The sequence below is a fragment of the Pan troglodytes genome, chromosome 21 (genome assembly GCF_028858775.2).
Source record: "Pan troglodytes isolate AG18354 chromosome 21, NHGRI_mPanTro3-v2.0_pri, whole genome shotgun sequence".
Taxonomy (NCBI): Eukaryota; Metazoa; Chordata; class Mammalia; order Primates; family Hominidae; genus Pan; species Pan troglodytes.
The window spans coordinates 8,524,860-8,539,906 of record NC_072419.2 but is presented as its reverse complement, the minus strand read 5'-3'; the positions used below and the strand labels follow the sequence as shown (position 1 = coordinate 8,539,906).

The window sequence follows — 15,047 nt, the reverse complement described above, 5'->3', positions numbered from 1 at the left end:
AGGTCCCCTCCAGTTCAGGCTTCTGGATTCTCAGGTTGCCAAGGATGCGCACACATTTTCCCAGCTGAAATAAAGGCCCTCTTAAAAGCAACACGCATTTATTAAACGACATTTGCCAGGGTTTCAGCACACTGCCGGCAGCAGACAGTCTCCGGACTGACGGGATTTTTCCCCAAGCTGACACTATTCATTGATTCCTTTTATAGAGCATTTTGCAGCTTGCAAAAGCACTTTCCACGGCTCTTAATTCCTTAACCCTCAACAGTCACCCATTTGGGAGGAAACAGTGTTAGCGGTTCCATTTTGCAGATGGGGAAACGGAGGCTCAGAGCTGGGAAGACACCTGCCCCAGAGCACACAGCCAGTAAGCGGCACATGCTGGACTCCAATTCAGGAATGTGCCCCAAAGCAGAAGCCCCTCCATGGCCTCTCCTGCCAGAGGAGTCTGTGGAGTCATCAGGACAAAGGGCCAGGAGGACATGCAGGCTGGAGCATCAGGGCTGGAAGGGACCTGCAAGAGAGGAGCCGAGCCAAGCCTCCTGGTCACAGAAGGGGAAACTGAGGCTGAGGGGGCAGAGGAGTGGGTTTCAGGTCTCCCCGCTGGCAAAAGATGGAGCTTTTAAAATTCCCAAACCATAAAATGATGACAATCACATAACAGCAGTAACAATAGCTAATAAGCATCGACGCTGCCCAGAGCAAGACAGGCCTCATGGAACCTCTGCAGGAGCCCAGTAAGACAGGGCTGTCACCACCCCCATTTCACGGAGGACCAGATGTGAAGCTTTGGGAGGTACAACGATTTGGCCGTGGTCACAGGGCTGCCGAGTGGTCTGATTCCACCTCCCTCTGTTCTAACCCCCACCCCGCCCCAGACTGCCTCGTGCAGTGACCCTCTGGGGGAGGCTAACCTCGAGGTGGGGCCTCCAAGCCAACCCCCAGCCAAGAGTGCAGCACTAATTACGTCATGTTTCATGGCTGCAGCACCTGATCATTCATCATGGTGTCTAAAGTTGGGCAAGCAGTTTGTGTAGCCAGAATTTTAAGTACAAATTCCGGGGTTTCTTGGCCGCCTCCTCCTATCCCTCCTGGCATTGATCTTTGTGCTTCCTGATGTCTTAGGGCTATTCATGACAGCTTGATGGGCAGGGAATTGTGGTATGATCCTGGCCCTGGCTGCAGAGGGGGGACTGTGGTAGTTAGGGAATAAGCTTTGCTTGTACAACCTCATAACTCCAAGCCTCCTCTTTAAAAGGGGGATTTTAGTACCCACCTTGTTCTTTCATTCAATCAATATCTATTAACCCACCTACTGTGTGTCAGGCCCTGTGCTGAGGTCCTGGGAGGCCCAACAGTGAGTAAGAGACATAGCCCATCTCTCGCGCAGCTTATATCCTAGTGGGGGAGACAGGGCTGAAATAATGAAATGAATTAATATAGAAATGGCTAGGAGCGCTAGGCAACAGGCAGATTTGGCCCAGTGATAGAGAATCACAAGCGATAACCTCTTTTGGAATGGGGTGGTTGGGACAGCATCCAAGGAAGGGAGGTGGCAGCTGAGACCCAAAGGAAGGGAAGACCAGGGAAGATGCTCCCGTAGAAGAGACAGCCAGTGCAAAGGCCCTCGGGTGGGAAAGAAGCTGGTGAAGGGCCAGAAAGGAGGCTGCCAAGGCTGAAGCCCAAGGAGGAAGGAGAGTGGTAAGAGGTGAGGATGAAGAGACAGACGTGGTCCAGAAATGCCATGCTGGAAACCGAAAAAGGTTTCCAGCAGAACCAAAGATGACTTGATTCACTCCAGCTGCTATGGGTGAAGAGCCTGAAGGGGGCAAGGGTGGCCGCGGAAAGCAGCAATGGGGATGCTGCAGCATTCAGGGGCCTAAATCCTAGTTCTGCACATAAAAGCTGTGTGACCTTAGGCAAGTCACTTTACCTTTCTGAGTCTCAGTTTCTTCATCTGTCCAATGGATTAATGGTATTTCCCATCTTACAGAACCGTGGTGAGAATTAAATGAGAGAATGCATAGTGATCCTCTCACAAGCCAGACATGCTCCATGTTAGGTGCTCAATGAGCCAGATCCTGCTGGTCTGGCCCTGACCTCTGCTCACTCCCCACCTCTTCTACTTTCACTCCAGCCCCACCGGCCTCTTTGCAATTCCTGGAACATACAAGCTCATTCCTGCCTCAGGACCTTTGCATCTGCCATTCCTCCCACATGGAGGGCTCTTTTCCTGCTATCCCCCGTGGCTACTCCTCCATTTTCTTTTCTTTTCTTTCTTTCTTTTTTTTTTTTTTTTGAGACAGAGTCTTGCTCTGTCACCCAGGCGGGAGTGCAGTGGTGCAATCTCGGCTCACTGCAACCTCTGCCTCCTGGGGTCAAGCGATTCTCCTGCCGCAGCCTCCAGAGTAGCTGGGATTCCAGGCGCACGACACCATGCCCGGCCAATTTTTGTATTTTTAGTGGAGATGGGATTTCGCCATGTTGGCCAGGCTGGTCTCAAACTCCTGACCTCAGGTGATCTGCCCACCTCAGCCTCCCAAAGTGCTGGGATTATAGGCGTGAGCCACCACACCTGGACTTAATTCTACATTTTCTTGAGGCCTCTGCTCCTTAGAGCGGCCCTCCCTCTGTCCTGAGTAACCTTCTCCCTTCCCTCCTCCTGCTTTTCTCCCCAGCTACCTGGCATCATTTGTTTACTTAGGTGTGTTTTTCTCTTCCTCACTAGAATGTCTGCTGCATGAGAGCAGGTGTTTTTGTCTGTCTTGTTCACATTTGTATCCTCCAAGCACCTAGAGCCATCCCTGGCACATAGTAGGTGCTCAAAAATATTCCTTGAATGAATATTTACAATTAAAATGACCCTAATAATGACTGCAAAGTGGTTAAAGGTAAAGTGAGGAGTGGAGCCTGGCTTTACCTCTCACTGGCTGTGTGGCCTAAGGATGAGCCCCACTTGGCCTTGGGAAGCCTCAGTTGCCTTATCTGTAAAGTGGGGATGAAGGGCCATACTGTTTGGCTCGTGGTGAGGGTCAGGTAACAGCTCACATGAAGGGATGTGGAGAGAGTATCGGTGGGTGAAATGATACCCCATGTTTAGCACTCGCTTTATATACTCCCCGATTCTCCTCTCCCTAGCAAAAATAGGGGTAGGGGACAAGCATGGTAGAGAGTTGATCAGTGTCAAAGCTGAGGCTCATTACATCATTCCTTCTCATTTTGCATATGTTTGAAATTTTCCAAAATAAAAAGATAAGGAAGAGCTAACACATGTTCAAGGCTCAGCCTGTGCCGAGCACATCGTGTACCTAGTATTTCCTTCCACCACGGGCTTCCATTTCTGGAGAACACCGACGGTCGGCCTGAAGAATGGAGCTGTAGAAACGGCGCTGGTATCACCGCCCACCTGCTCCAGCCGTCCCTCCTGGCTGGGAGGCCCATCGCTCACTCCCGGCTTCCAATTTCCCTCCTGATCCGAGCACCTGATCTCCTTGGGCTCTTGGCGCTAATCTGCAGCCATCTAACACCCTGCGCCCCCGAACGAATGTGCCAGGAAATCTTACAGACACAAAGAACCAATTCTGCAGCATTTCCGACTTCCACCTCAGCTGTTTTGCATCTCCCTGGACTGAGGGCCTGGCAAAACACCTGGCAGGGAAAATCCATCTCGTGGAGGGCTTCATCAGAATACCCTCCCCAGGAACACCAGCAGTTAACAGGAAAGCAGTTTCAGCTGTGAAAATAGATGCTTCCTTCTCTAGTATGGGGACAGGGACACACCTTGGGGACACACACTGCCCCCACCTCGTAGGAAGGTGCACGGATAGAAATATGAGAGGAGGCCAGGCGCGGGGGCTCACGCCTGTAATCCCAGCACTTTGGGAGGCCGAGGCGGGAGGATCACCTGAGGTCAGGAGTTTGAGACCAGCCTGATCAATATGGTGAAACCCAGTCTCTACTAAAAACACAAAAATTAGCTGGGCGTGACGGTGTGCGCCTGTAGTCCTAGCTACTGGGGAGGCTGAGATAGGAGAATTGCATGGACCCAGGAGGCAGAGGCTGCAGTGAGCCGAGGTCACACCACTGCACTCCAGCCTGGGCGACGGAGCAAGACTCCGTCTCAAAAAAAAAAAACAACAACAAAAAAAAGAAAAAACAAAAACAAAAACGAGAGGAGCACTAAGGGAGCAGGGTGCCAGCACAACTGGGCCTCAGTTTCCCTGTCAAGCAAGCCTCAGTGACGGCTAAGGAATGGCACAACAGTTAACCACAGAGGCTCTGTGATTAGGCCGACAGTGGTTATCCAAATCTGGCGCTTACTGTGTGGCCTTGGGCAAGCTGCTTCACCATTCAGAGCCTCAGTTTCCTCACAGATCCAATGGGTCCGAAGATAACGATGAGCATCACCAGGTGGCTCTGAGTACCACCAGGGTCACACACACCAAGTGCTGAGCCCAGGAAGCAGAGAACCCAGATGGTTCCTATTAGTATTACTTTAGTGTTTTCCTGGGGAATTCGGGATTTCTGGCTGAAACAGTGGAAAGTTCCAGCACAGCCCAGTTTTTAAAAGCCTTGGCCTGGACCACAGGAGGCTTGGCGTTCCAGCCGGGCCTTGCCATGGATCTCCCGCGTGGGCCCGGCCAGTTTTTTTCTCTCTGTTCTTCTGGCCGCACCATAAGGCACTGGATGAAAGCACAGAGGGCTCTCTCAGGCCCCCTACTGCTTTGCAGGTCCGGGAATCCACAACTGCAGACCTGTGGATCCAGATAGAGACACCTAGAGGCAGGCTGTGCCCACAGCACTCAGTCCCTAGTAACAGGCAATTAAATCACTCTAGCCTGGGTTTCTACTCAACTTGTCCATCCCCCAATAGCATAAAAGCTACAAGGACAGCTGGGTGGTGCGGTGGCTCAGCCTGTAATCCCAGCACTTTGGGAGGTGGATCACCTGGGGTCAGGAGTTCGAGACCAGCCTGACCAACATGGAGAAACCTTGTCTCTACTAAAAATACAAAATTAGCCAGGCATGGTGGCGCATCCCTGTAATCCCAGCTACTCGGGAGGCTGAGGCAGGAGAATCGCTTGAACCCAGGAGGCGGAGGTTGCGTTGAGCCGAGATCACGCCATTGCACTCCAGCCTGGGCAACAAGAGTGAAACTCCATCTCAAAAAAAAAAAAAAGCTACAAGGAAAATATCAAGCTGAAGGACATTTGTTCACTGAACAGCCTTTGCTGTTTTTTAAGTACCCCCTATGTGTAAGCAACTGCGTTAGATGTTTTATGAAAATCCGTCCCAATTGTTAAAAAAGAGGAATCAAACCAGAATAAAGCCATGCTAATTACAACACTGGTTAATATGCATTGAGTGCTTACTACATACAAGGCATGGCTTCCAGCATTATACACGCATTAATTAACTTAATCCTTGCAATAGAGTGGTTAATACCATTCCTCTTTTACAGATGAGCAAAATGAGACACAGATTCCTGCAAACTGTCCAAGTCAGTAGCAGGGCTCAGATCAACACCCAGGGGTCTTAGCACCATCTTAGCGCTAGGCCAGGGTGTGTGTCTGTGTGGAGAGGCTCCTCTGACCTCTCCCCAGGAGGCACATTAAATTGAACCTCGAAGGATGAGTAGGATTCAGACACAGGAAGACAAGGAGGTACAGGGAGGGCATTTCTGATGGCAGGAACAGCACGGGCCAAGGCACAGAGCTGAGAGTTCAGCTGAGGGCATGGATCTGTAGAAAACCGTTTACCAAACGGAGAGAGGCCGCATGCTAACGGGCATTCTACAAATCAAATGCCTCTAGTTCATAAGTTCAGGGAACACTGGAGTAAATGTGACCCAGCTCGGGATTCTACATTGCAGGGCTTCTCAGGGTCTTTGGGGTGCTCGTGTGGCTAAGTAGCCAGCAAAGCTCTGGTCTGCAGAGAGGAAGCCTGGTTATCCTGCAGCATCTCAACAGGTCAGCTTGTTGGAAAACATGTGGCTGGAAATCAGGCCTGGCAGGGAGGAAGCCCAGGCCTCACGGCAGCTTTGTGTGTTTTTTTTTTTTTTTTAAAGAAAACTTGGACCCACTCAACAGTTTTGAGCTGGGGAGTGACATGATCTGAGTTGTGTTGACAGGCCAGAAATCTGAGCACATTTAAAAAGAGAGAGAGAGGGGGGAAACCTTCCGTCAGTCCAAGACTACAAATAAGAAAATAACCTGTCGCACGGAGCCATTGGAAGCAGCAAGCGCGCGCGTGTGGGATCCGTACGACACTTTTAGACTCCCTTCCTCTCGCACACCCCCTCGCCATCTGTCGCAAAGGGCACCAGGAAGATGCAGGGAGGAATATTCCAGCTCTGGGGGCTCCAGAGCTCAGCAGCCCAGATGGGGGGCTCCTACAGGAGCCACATCACGTCTCATGTGTTGTTACTGGTGAGGACCAAGGGGCGGTCAGTATTTCCACCCTCAGCAGGCTTTCAGAGAAATGCCTGTGACTTCATCAAAACCTTCTGCCCTGAGAAAGAACTCTTCTACAGTCCTCCACCCAAGGCCAGAAAGGGGCCTCTCTCACTCCCTCTCCAGCTTGGACTAAATCATCCTGATTAAGTCATTGAACTTCTTCCCTAGAAGCCACCCAGCAGGAAGGCCAGCATCCAAAATCCTGGCTCCTCTCTATTACTTGTGGGTTAGTTCCCCAGTTTGGGACTCGATTTTCTGCATCTGCAAAATGGGGAGAAGAGCCAACTCATGTCTTGCGGATGAGACCATGCAGGAGCAGCATCCGGCCTGGAACGCCATTAACTATCTAACGAACGTTGGTTTTCCTGCCTTCTCTCAACACATGGTTCACACCAGCACTGCATAGGTGCTGCCTGACTGCAAGTACAGACATGAATTACCGTGAGTTTCCGAGGGGTTGGTAAAGGCCAGAAAGTACTCAGAGAAAACTATGGCTTTAAAGGAACTTCCAACAGCCTGATGTGTTGAGCCAAAGCACTCCCGCCCCGTTTTCTCTTCTTACGAAAGAGGAAGTGAGATTAACTTTACCATTTAGGAAAGTACAGAGGAGCCCCCAGAGTGCCACCCTCTACCAAACGGTGAGAGGTTCACTGGGGGGCCCCGCTGCTCCCCAGAGCCTGAACTGCAACTTGGCTTGGCCTCCTCCAGGCCAGAGAGAAGAAATGAATGGGAGTTTATCTGAGGTCGGCCTGGGGGGTGACTCAGAGGTCTCAAGGCCTAGCTGGGGCCAAGCAGGCATCCTGCGGGTTCAGCGTCAGGCCCCGCTGACACAAAATCAGGTGCCAGGTGTCCCCAGGCCTCAGTCCCTTGCCCTTCTCCCAGCCTCAGAATCTCCCTCAGTGCAGTTGTTTTAGGAAACAGGCCTCACATTGGGTCCAAAAACATAGGTTGGTGACTTCACTGGGATCTTTTTAGAATTTCCCTTTGGCAGCATTTGTGCTAAAAGCAATCTTTAGAAACTTCTTCTCTTGCCTCCCCCACCCAGGATAATTCACATGATTGGCCCCACCCCCCCAAAACAGTGATCATGTGAAGACACAGGAATCATGTGACACCTCCCAGGCTGACAGTTCTGCCTGAGACACTAGTAGTCATTCAATCCAAAGCCGCCTTCCTAAACCTGACATTTTAGTTTCTCACTCGAACAAATCCATTTTCTTAGAAAATTGGACAACTGCCTCCTTGTACCTTCCTACCCTCATATCCTGTCTCTCTACTTCTTTGTTGTAAATTCCATGTCTGGAGCAATAGGGGGAGGGGCCTGAGGCCCCATCCTTCAGCCAAACCAGGTGACTTCCCTGCCCAGGCCCATGGTGTGACCAGGACCCCGAAGAACAGATACTGAAGGATAATGGGAGACTTGAGCTATGATGGTCGCACCTCATCCCTTCCCCACCACCCTCGACCAAGAAATTCATTCTTACCTCCTAAGATTTATTTATTTCAAAGCTAATCTTGGCCCCTCTGCTGCTCCCACTTTTTCAGGCTATTGATGCTGAATGGATTGGAACGGAAGTTTTATGGCCCAATCTTTACCATTTTATAGATTGTTTTTATAGGCAAAAGGGGGAGATGTGCTCACAAGAAAGGTGTTGGTGTTCCCAGCCAGTGCCCCAGGAAAGGCAGGCTGCCCATCTGAGCACTTGCTAATCAGCGTCACTGCTCATTTGCCAGGGACTGAACCACAGCCTCCTGGTCGGAGAAGGGTCTGGAATAGACATTTAGAAATTAACTCGGGCCCAATTCCCTGCTTCAGGAAAATTAAGCGCTTGTGAGTGACACTTGTGCATTTCCAGGCCAGGAAGGATGGCAGGGCAGGAACTCGGACTTTTGCAGGGTACAAATGGCCAGCTCAGGCAGGAAGGAGCAGATAGGAGATGCCACTCACTGGAGAGATGTGAACTGTATCAGTGCTCCCTTCAGCCCAGCAAGGACGCAACTATAACTGAAAAGAACTGGGGGTGGAGGGTGGGGTGGGGTGGGGGGGGGGGTGGGGGGATGCCTATGTGAATTCCTGGGTTTCAGGGGAAACTGCAGGGCAGAGAGAAGCAGCTGTCTACCCCCCATACTTCTCCTTCCACCCACTCTTTGCTAGTTCTCCCCTTCTCCCTGCTATCAGATGGTTACCATCTCTAGTCAAACGCAAAAGGGGGTGTTGGACACTGAGCTCATCTTTACCTCCCTCCTCAAGGGTGGGAGGTACAGAGAGACCCCACTGCCTACAACACAGTTTCAAGACGACAAAAAACAAGATCCCCATTCTTCTCTCCCTCCCAACTCCCTTAATGCCATTTCTCTGCTCCCCCCGCCCCCCACCCGGTGCCCTCCCAGGAGACCCATGGTTTTGCAAAACCCATTTAAGAAGCAAGACTCCTGAATGGTGACCTCACCCTTTGGTGAACATGCACAGTAGCCTTCAGAGCCCGCCTGCCGGCGACAGCCAGGTGTTTGATGTAGGCCAACAGAGAGACATGGTCAGAGCCACAGGTAACATCCCCGCGGAGCACCTGAACTGCAGGGAGCTGCCTGGAAGCTCGGGGAAGGCAGGAGGAAGTGGGAGCTGGGAGCGCCTCAAGGAGCAAGACCACCAGGGAGAGGCTTTGGCAACCACAGGGACAATCCACCGTGTTTTTACATAAGGATCTGTTGCTCGCAGCAGCTCGCTCTGGGGTTACCGCGGCCTCCCGGTTCCCTCTCTCCCAGGCACACACTAACACTGGTTTACTCTGCGCACCAGAGGGAGGGCTCACTCTTCCCTAATCGCAACAGCTTGTCTCTGTTCCATTCCAGGCAGCATTGGGAGGACCTCTGCCCTCACCTCCTCCCCTCACACCCTGAAGTCAAACATGTGGAAAGTCGTATGTCCATGGGGAGAGATTCTGGGGAAGCTGGACGGCCCTGCTCTGAAAGCCACTGTCAGTCAGCCTTCCCCATTGGACTGGGCAGGGGCTGAGTGAAGCAACTCGGCTCTTTTGTCTCAGTGCCCAGCACAGTGCACAGAGTCAGAGTCCACAGAGACAAACTCTCATAGAAGAGACTTGGGTTCTACCCTTGGCTGTGTGACCTTGGGCATGTCGCTGGCCCTCTCTGGGCCTGAGTTTCTGCATCTATAACCCTGGTTACAGGCGTCTCTCCCCCTATTACTGCTCGGCATTAGCCGAATGGGTCCCAGTGCCAGTCTGAGAGGCCTGAGCCCGCAGTTTGGGGAGTGCAGCGGTGGGGAGCGGGGGGTGCTTACCTGACCAGGCGCAGGACGCGGCGAGCAGCAGGCAGAGCAGCGGCCCGAGGCGGCCGGGGGCCGGGCCGGCGGGCTCCATGGGCCGCGGCTGCGGAGCGAGGAGGGAGAGCGGCCGTGAGTGCGCGCTCGGGCGGGAGCAGGCTGGAGCGGGGAAATGACTAAGGCTCCCCCCCTTCCCCCCTCCCGGCTGGGCCTCCCCCCGACTCCGGAACGGGCGCCTGGAGCGGCTTAGGAGCGGCCGCCGCCGCCGCCGCGGTTTTTGGAGACCCCCCCTCCCCGCCCCCCAAGAGAAATCGAGAGACGGAGACTGGGAGAGACCCCAAGCGCGCGAGAAATAAAGCCAGGGGCGGCCAGAGAGAGGCGGCAGGAGAGAGAAACAGACCCAAGGGAGCCAGGCAGAGAGCCAGAGACACGGAGAGGCGAGAGGGGGAGAAAGAGGGGGAGAGCGAGCGAGGAGCGAGGAGCGAGGAGCGAGGCGGCGCGCAGATCGAGGCAGACTGCGCGGGAGAGAGGACCGCGCGAGCAGGGGCGAGGGGCAGCACCGCCGAGCCCGGCCGCGCGGAGCCGCCCCCGCCGCTGCCCACCTGCCCCGCCCGGGCTCCACACGGCGCGGGCGGCCGGGCTCGCTCCCGGCCCGCAGTCCCGGCCGCTGCCCCCGCCCTCCCGGCAGCCCGGCCCCCTCCCTCCTTCCCTTTCCCCTCCTCCCGTCTTCCCGCCGCCCGGGGAGGCTTCGGGGCTCCGGCCCCGCCGGCACCTTCTCCGCGAGCGAGCGCCCGCCTGCGCGCCCCGGGGGAGGGAGCGAGGGCTGCGAGCTGCGCGCCCGGCCGGGGAGGGCAGCGTCCTCCCCCGCGCCGGCGCCCGGGCCCCGGCTGCTGTCCCGGGAAGGCGGCCCCGCGAGCCGCCGCAGCCCGCTGGGGCTCGGGACTAGACGAGCCCCCGGCTCCGACAATGTGCCAGTTCAGAAGCCCGCGCGGCTGGTCCCCAGCCCCGACCGGTCCCGCTCTAACCCTCCCCGTCCCTGCCAGGCTCGGACCTGCGCCGCCCGCGAGGGCTGGAAGGCACTAGAAGCGCCGCCGGGGCTGCCCAGAGGCCGGGTCCCCGCTCCACTTTGCGCAAACTTGTTTTTCTAAGGTCGGCGCTGCGAGCTGGCTACATCGTCCTCTTAAGGTGGACTGGGGAAGTTGCGGCCGACCTCCCCTCGCCTCCGGATTCCGGCCGCGCGGCTGCTCCCCGCTTCCCACTGGCGAGAGGCTGGAGGCGGCGAAGGAGTCGGGGAGCGGAGGCGGGGGGGGTGTCTGCCTTTTAACCCTCCCCAAGAGGTCGTGCCTCTGAGCCCCAAAGCTGAAGGCCCCTCTTGGGGGTGGGTGCGGGCCGGAGGGGCCCGATCCTTTCAGAGCCGGGCCGAGGTGAAGGAAAAGAAGGAAGTAAGTGAACGCAGGGGGAAGGGGAGAGGAAGAAGAGATGACGGTACAAAAATAGCGTGTGTGTAGGAAGGACTTCGGTGCCGCCTGGAAAAGAGGCGCGGGGAGGAGAGGGAGCGAGAAGGGGGCTGTGGCGCGGAACCAGAGGGGAAGGGTCGCGGCCCTTCCCAGGGAGGTGGAAGCCCCCTGGCCAGGTGTCTCGGTGGTGGAGGGCGGATTGAGGGGGTGGGGAGGCCCAGGCCGGGGCGTGTGTGGGAGAGCGGGGCCCTGAAGGCCTGGGTTCCAGGAGAAGGACAAGCCCTGAGGAAGATGAGGGGAAGGGGAGCCGGGGCCAGAGGCCTGGAGTTGGAGAGGACAGAACCCCGGTTTTCCTGGAGGGAACGCCGTTCCTGTAGTAGCCAGGTCAGTGATGCGGAGTGCCAGTGTCGTGGTCACCTGGCAGAAGGCTCCGCACTGTGGGAGGAACACAAGTTCAAGACCCCGCTGCTAATGGGAGAGAATTTTGCTTCACACAGTGGCGGTTAAGAGGATAGGAATGACACAAGGTGAGAGAAGGCCCAACCCTGTAAATGGACAGAAAGTTGAGGCCCAGAGAGGGAACAGGTTTGCTTAAGGCCGCACAGCAAAGCTTGGGGTAGAAACAAGATTTGAATTCCTGATTCCCAGGTTAAAGACCTATGCAAAGTAACACCACTGCCTCCCCTCCTGCCCCAAGCCTCCTGGTTAAAGGCATGGTCCTGCTGTTGTGCAGGGGGGCAGGGAAGGCGCCACACTTGAGAACATGGGCTGAACTCCCTGGGTTCAAATCCCGTGGCTACTGTTATGAGCTGGGTGGACTGGAAAGTACCTTACCTCTTCTGTGCCTCAGCTTCTTCATCTGAGACGAGGCCAGCGTGAGTCTCAATTGTGAGGATTTGATGAGTTAATATTTGTAAGACATGTTAAAAAGAGCCTAGCACATACCAAGTGCAACATAAGCATTTGATAAATAAGTGAAGTGTTTGACAACAGTCCTTGAGAACCCACAGGCTTCTGGGCAGCATTTGAAGTGCAAGGGAATTTTCATTTCTTTGGGTGTGGGAGAGCACGAGGTCCCTGTCCATGAGGAATTTATATTCTACTAGGGGAGACAGGTAAGTGGACAAGTAGAAATAATTAATGAAGAACGGAAGATTGAACTTAGAGAAGGAGAGGGGTGAGCGTATTTAGATAAGGGGGCCAGTAAGACCTCCCTGAGACATGGGTTGCTGAATCACAAGTAGGGTCAGCAAGGCGAAGATTTGGGGAGAAAGGTGTTCCAGGAAGAGGGCCCAGCACAAGGAGGGGAAGGCCCCAGGTGGCTAGGCTGGAGGAGAGAAAGCGCAGTATGCAGGACTGGGGAGGGTGGGATGGTCTCCAAGACCTGGGTAAAGAGCCTGCGTTTATTCTGCAGTTGGGAGACCCCTAGAGGGTTTTCAGCACGGGAGGGCCATGTCTGATTTATGTGTCTAAAAGGCCAGTCTGCAAGCGTAGGGTGGACTGGAGAGAGAGGAGCGTGGAATTGGGCACCAATGAGAAAGATTGTTCTGGGGTTATCCTGGTATCTGAGGTGGTTGCAGGGAAGGTCTCCAACTCTTCAGGCCACATCGGGTCTAGACCATGAAGGTAACCAGGGAGGCTCCTGGGAAAATCTGTCACCAGACTCCATCTGGGGTGGGAGTGGAGATGGGGGCTGCTGATGAAGTCAGAGAAGAGGCAGCCTCCTGCCCTGGACTTCCAGAAGGCTCTGCTGTTCACTGTTCCTCAAGACACATACACACTCACATACCTGCTGGGGGATTAGGAAACTGGAGATTAGGGAAGGATAATAATTGAACCACCTGCTATTTATATATAGCACCTTTGGCAAAGGCGCTCAGCAGGGCTTCCCTCACCGCTCCCCCTGGAGGGGGCCCTGACCCTTGTTCTCTGTCCACATAAAAATCATCCTTGGCCAACCTCAAGGCTGAGAAGCCATTGGGACCCACGGACCATGGGTAGACTGATGTGAGGGGCAACTTGTCTGAGGCCACACAGAGATTATGGCAGATAATTGACATGAATCAGCCACCCGCACAGCAGGAGGTCTGTGCTGCCCTGCGTTAAAATCTAACTGCCTTCACACATGTTCACGCACGCACTCAACAGTATTAAGCATCTGCTAGGTGCCAGGCACTAGGAATGCAACAGTTGGAAAACAGATAAAAATCCCTGCCCTCAAGAAGGTGACATTTTAGTGGAAGGAAACGAACCGATAAGATAAGTAAATTATTTAGTTTGTCAAATGGGACAGGTGCTACGGGGTCGGGGGAATTAGCCAGGGAAGAGGCCCAGGAGTGCTGATGAGAGGGATAGATTGCAATTTTGAAAACGGATCAAGGAAGGTCTCACCGAGGAGGTGAGATGGGAAGCCAGGGGTGGTTGCATCCCTGCTTTTGCTGCTTGACTCTGCTCTTACTCCTAGAGGGCACAATCTGTCAGCAAATCCTGCCTGCTGGGCCTTCTCATCACAACCAGAGCCAAACCACTTCTCAGCACCTCCGTTGCTTCCGCCCTCGTCTGAGCCTCCACCGCTCTCACCTGGGCGCCCTATTTCCACCTTGTGCCTTCTGTCGATTCCTCACTCACCAGCCCGAGGAATCCTTGCACAGAAGTCAGATCACATTCCTTCCCTGTTGTCAAGGGAAGAAGACAAATGGGCATGAGAAGGAGAGGATCAGGGGCTTGGAAGCCAAGATTTTGCCAATTTGACTTATGCAACTTGGGCAAAAAAAAATTTTGAGCCTCAGTCTTTTCATCTGTGAAATAGGGATAACAAACTCTGATACGAGGGGTCAGTAGTGACAAGGATGTGAAAGCAGCCATGATGGCATGGCAGGGCCTATCTGGAGTTTGGCCTTTGCAAGGGGGTAGATGACACCCTTGTGTGTTCTAGGTCCTTTGAGATAGATTATCTCACTGAAGGCTCAGCAACTCCGCGGTGTTCCCAGAGGTGAGGAAACACACTGAGAGACAGAACACGACTTGGCCAGGGCCACCCTGTGGGGCACGCTGGCACCTGCACAGCCCAGCTTCACCTGGTTCCAGCCCTGCCCGCGCTCTGCTCCCCACTTCCCGTAACTCTGGGCTGGCGTCAGCAGGCAGGCCTGCCAGGAGGCTGGAGCTGCCAACGACCTATTTTTCTAGGCAAGAAGAGCCATTTGGAGTTAGAGGTCTCAGCTGTGAAGCCAGAACAATAAAAATAAAAACAGCGCGGACTCCTGGGCAGCCTGGACCAGGGAACCAACTGCCCCAAGAGTTGCTGCTCACCAGGCTGGAAGGCAAGTGGGGTTGGGGGGTTGGGAGATGGGAGTGACCTTACGGAGCCCCTGCTATGTCCTCCGGCCCTTACAGAGTAAGGGTAATCTCCAAGGCTCACAACAGGCCCTCTGTCTGGGTGGCCAGACCAGTCAGGATTTGAACTCAGTTTTCCAAACAGTAACAATTCCCATCTGTTCAGCAGCTACTATGCTTTACAGACTTGTGACATTCATACCACACCTGGGGGGGTGAGCTCATCATTCCCTCATTTTACAGGTGAGGCAGCTGAGACTTCAGGAGGCCTCTGCTCACACGCCACCTCCTTGAGATGCCTTGCCAGACCACCCTGTTAAAGTAGTCACCCCCACCCCTGCCCAATATGCCCTACCCTCTTCCCTATTTTATCTTCATAGCATGCATCGCGGCCTGCTAATATTGTGTGTCTCCATTGCATTTTGTCTGTCTCCCTGACTAGCTCCAGGTCAGTTTATCCTAGTGGCTTGCACTCCAGTGATCTCTCAGACTAGCCCCGTGGGGCAAGTTATTTTGATGATCTGT

At 54.3% G+C, this 15,047-nt stretch overlaps 2 protein-coding genes across 15 annotated transcripts in view; one reads left to right on the top strand and one right to left on the bottom strand.

The window, feature by feature from the left end:
* SIRPA (signal regulatory protein alpha) overlaps positions 1–10,975 on the bottom strand; it is a 45,640-nt gene extending 34,665 nt beyond the window's left edge. For 2 of the 14 annotated variants that reach the window (XM_063803314.1, XM_054674412.2), the window contains exons 1-2: positions 10,335–10,354; positions 9,751–9,838 (exon numbers count right to left, since the gene is read on the bottom strand). Coding sequence is in view for 8 of the 14 variants with exons in the window: in XM_054674412.2 (XP_054530387.1) it covers positions 9,751–9,829 (79 nt within the window). In the remaining 6 variants the exon portion in view is untranslated. The other 12 variants (XM_016937315.4, XM_063803315.1, XM_063803313.1 and 9 more) reach the window with 12 other exon arrangements.
* Positions 10,976–11,306: 331 nt separating this feature from the next.
* SIRPG (signal regulatory protein gamma) overlaps positions 11,307–15,047 on the top strand; it is a 166,818-nt gene continuing 163,077 nt past the window's right edge. Inside the window, exons 1-2 of the mRNA XM_063803317.1 lie at positions 11,307–14,509; positions 14,766–14,843. The gene's annotated coding sequence lies outside the window, so the exon portion shown is untranslated. The remainder of the gene's footprint in view (positions 14,510–14,765; positions 14,844–15,047) is intronic.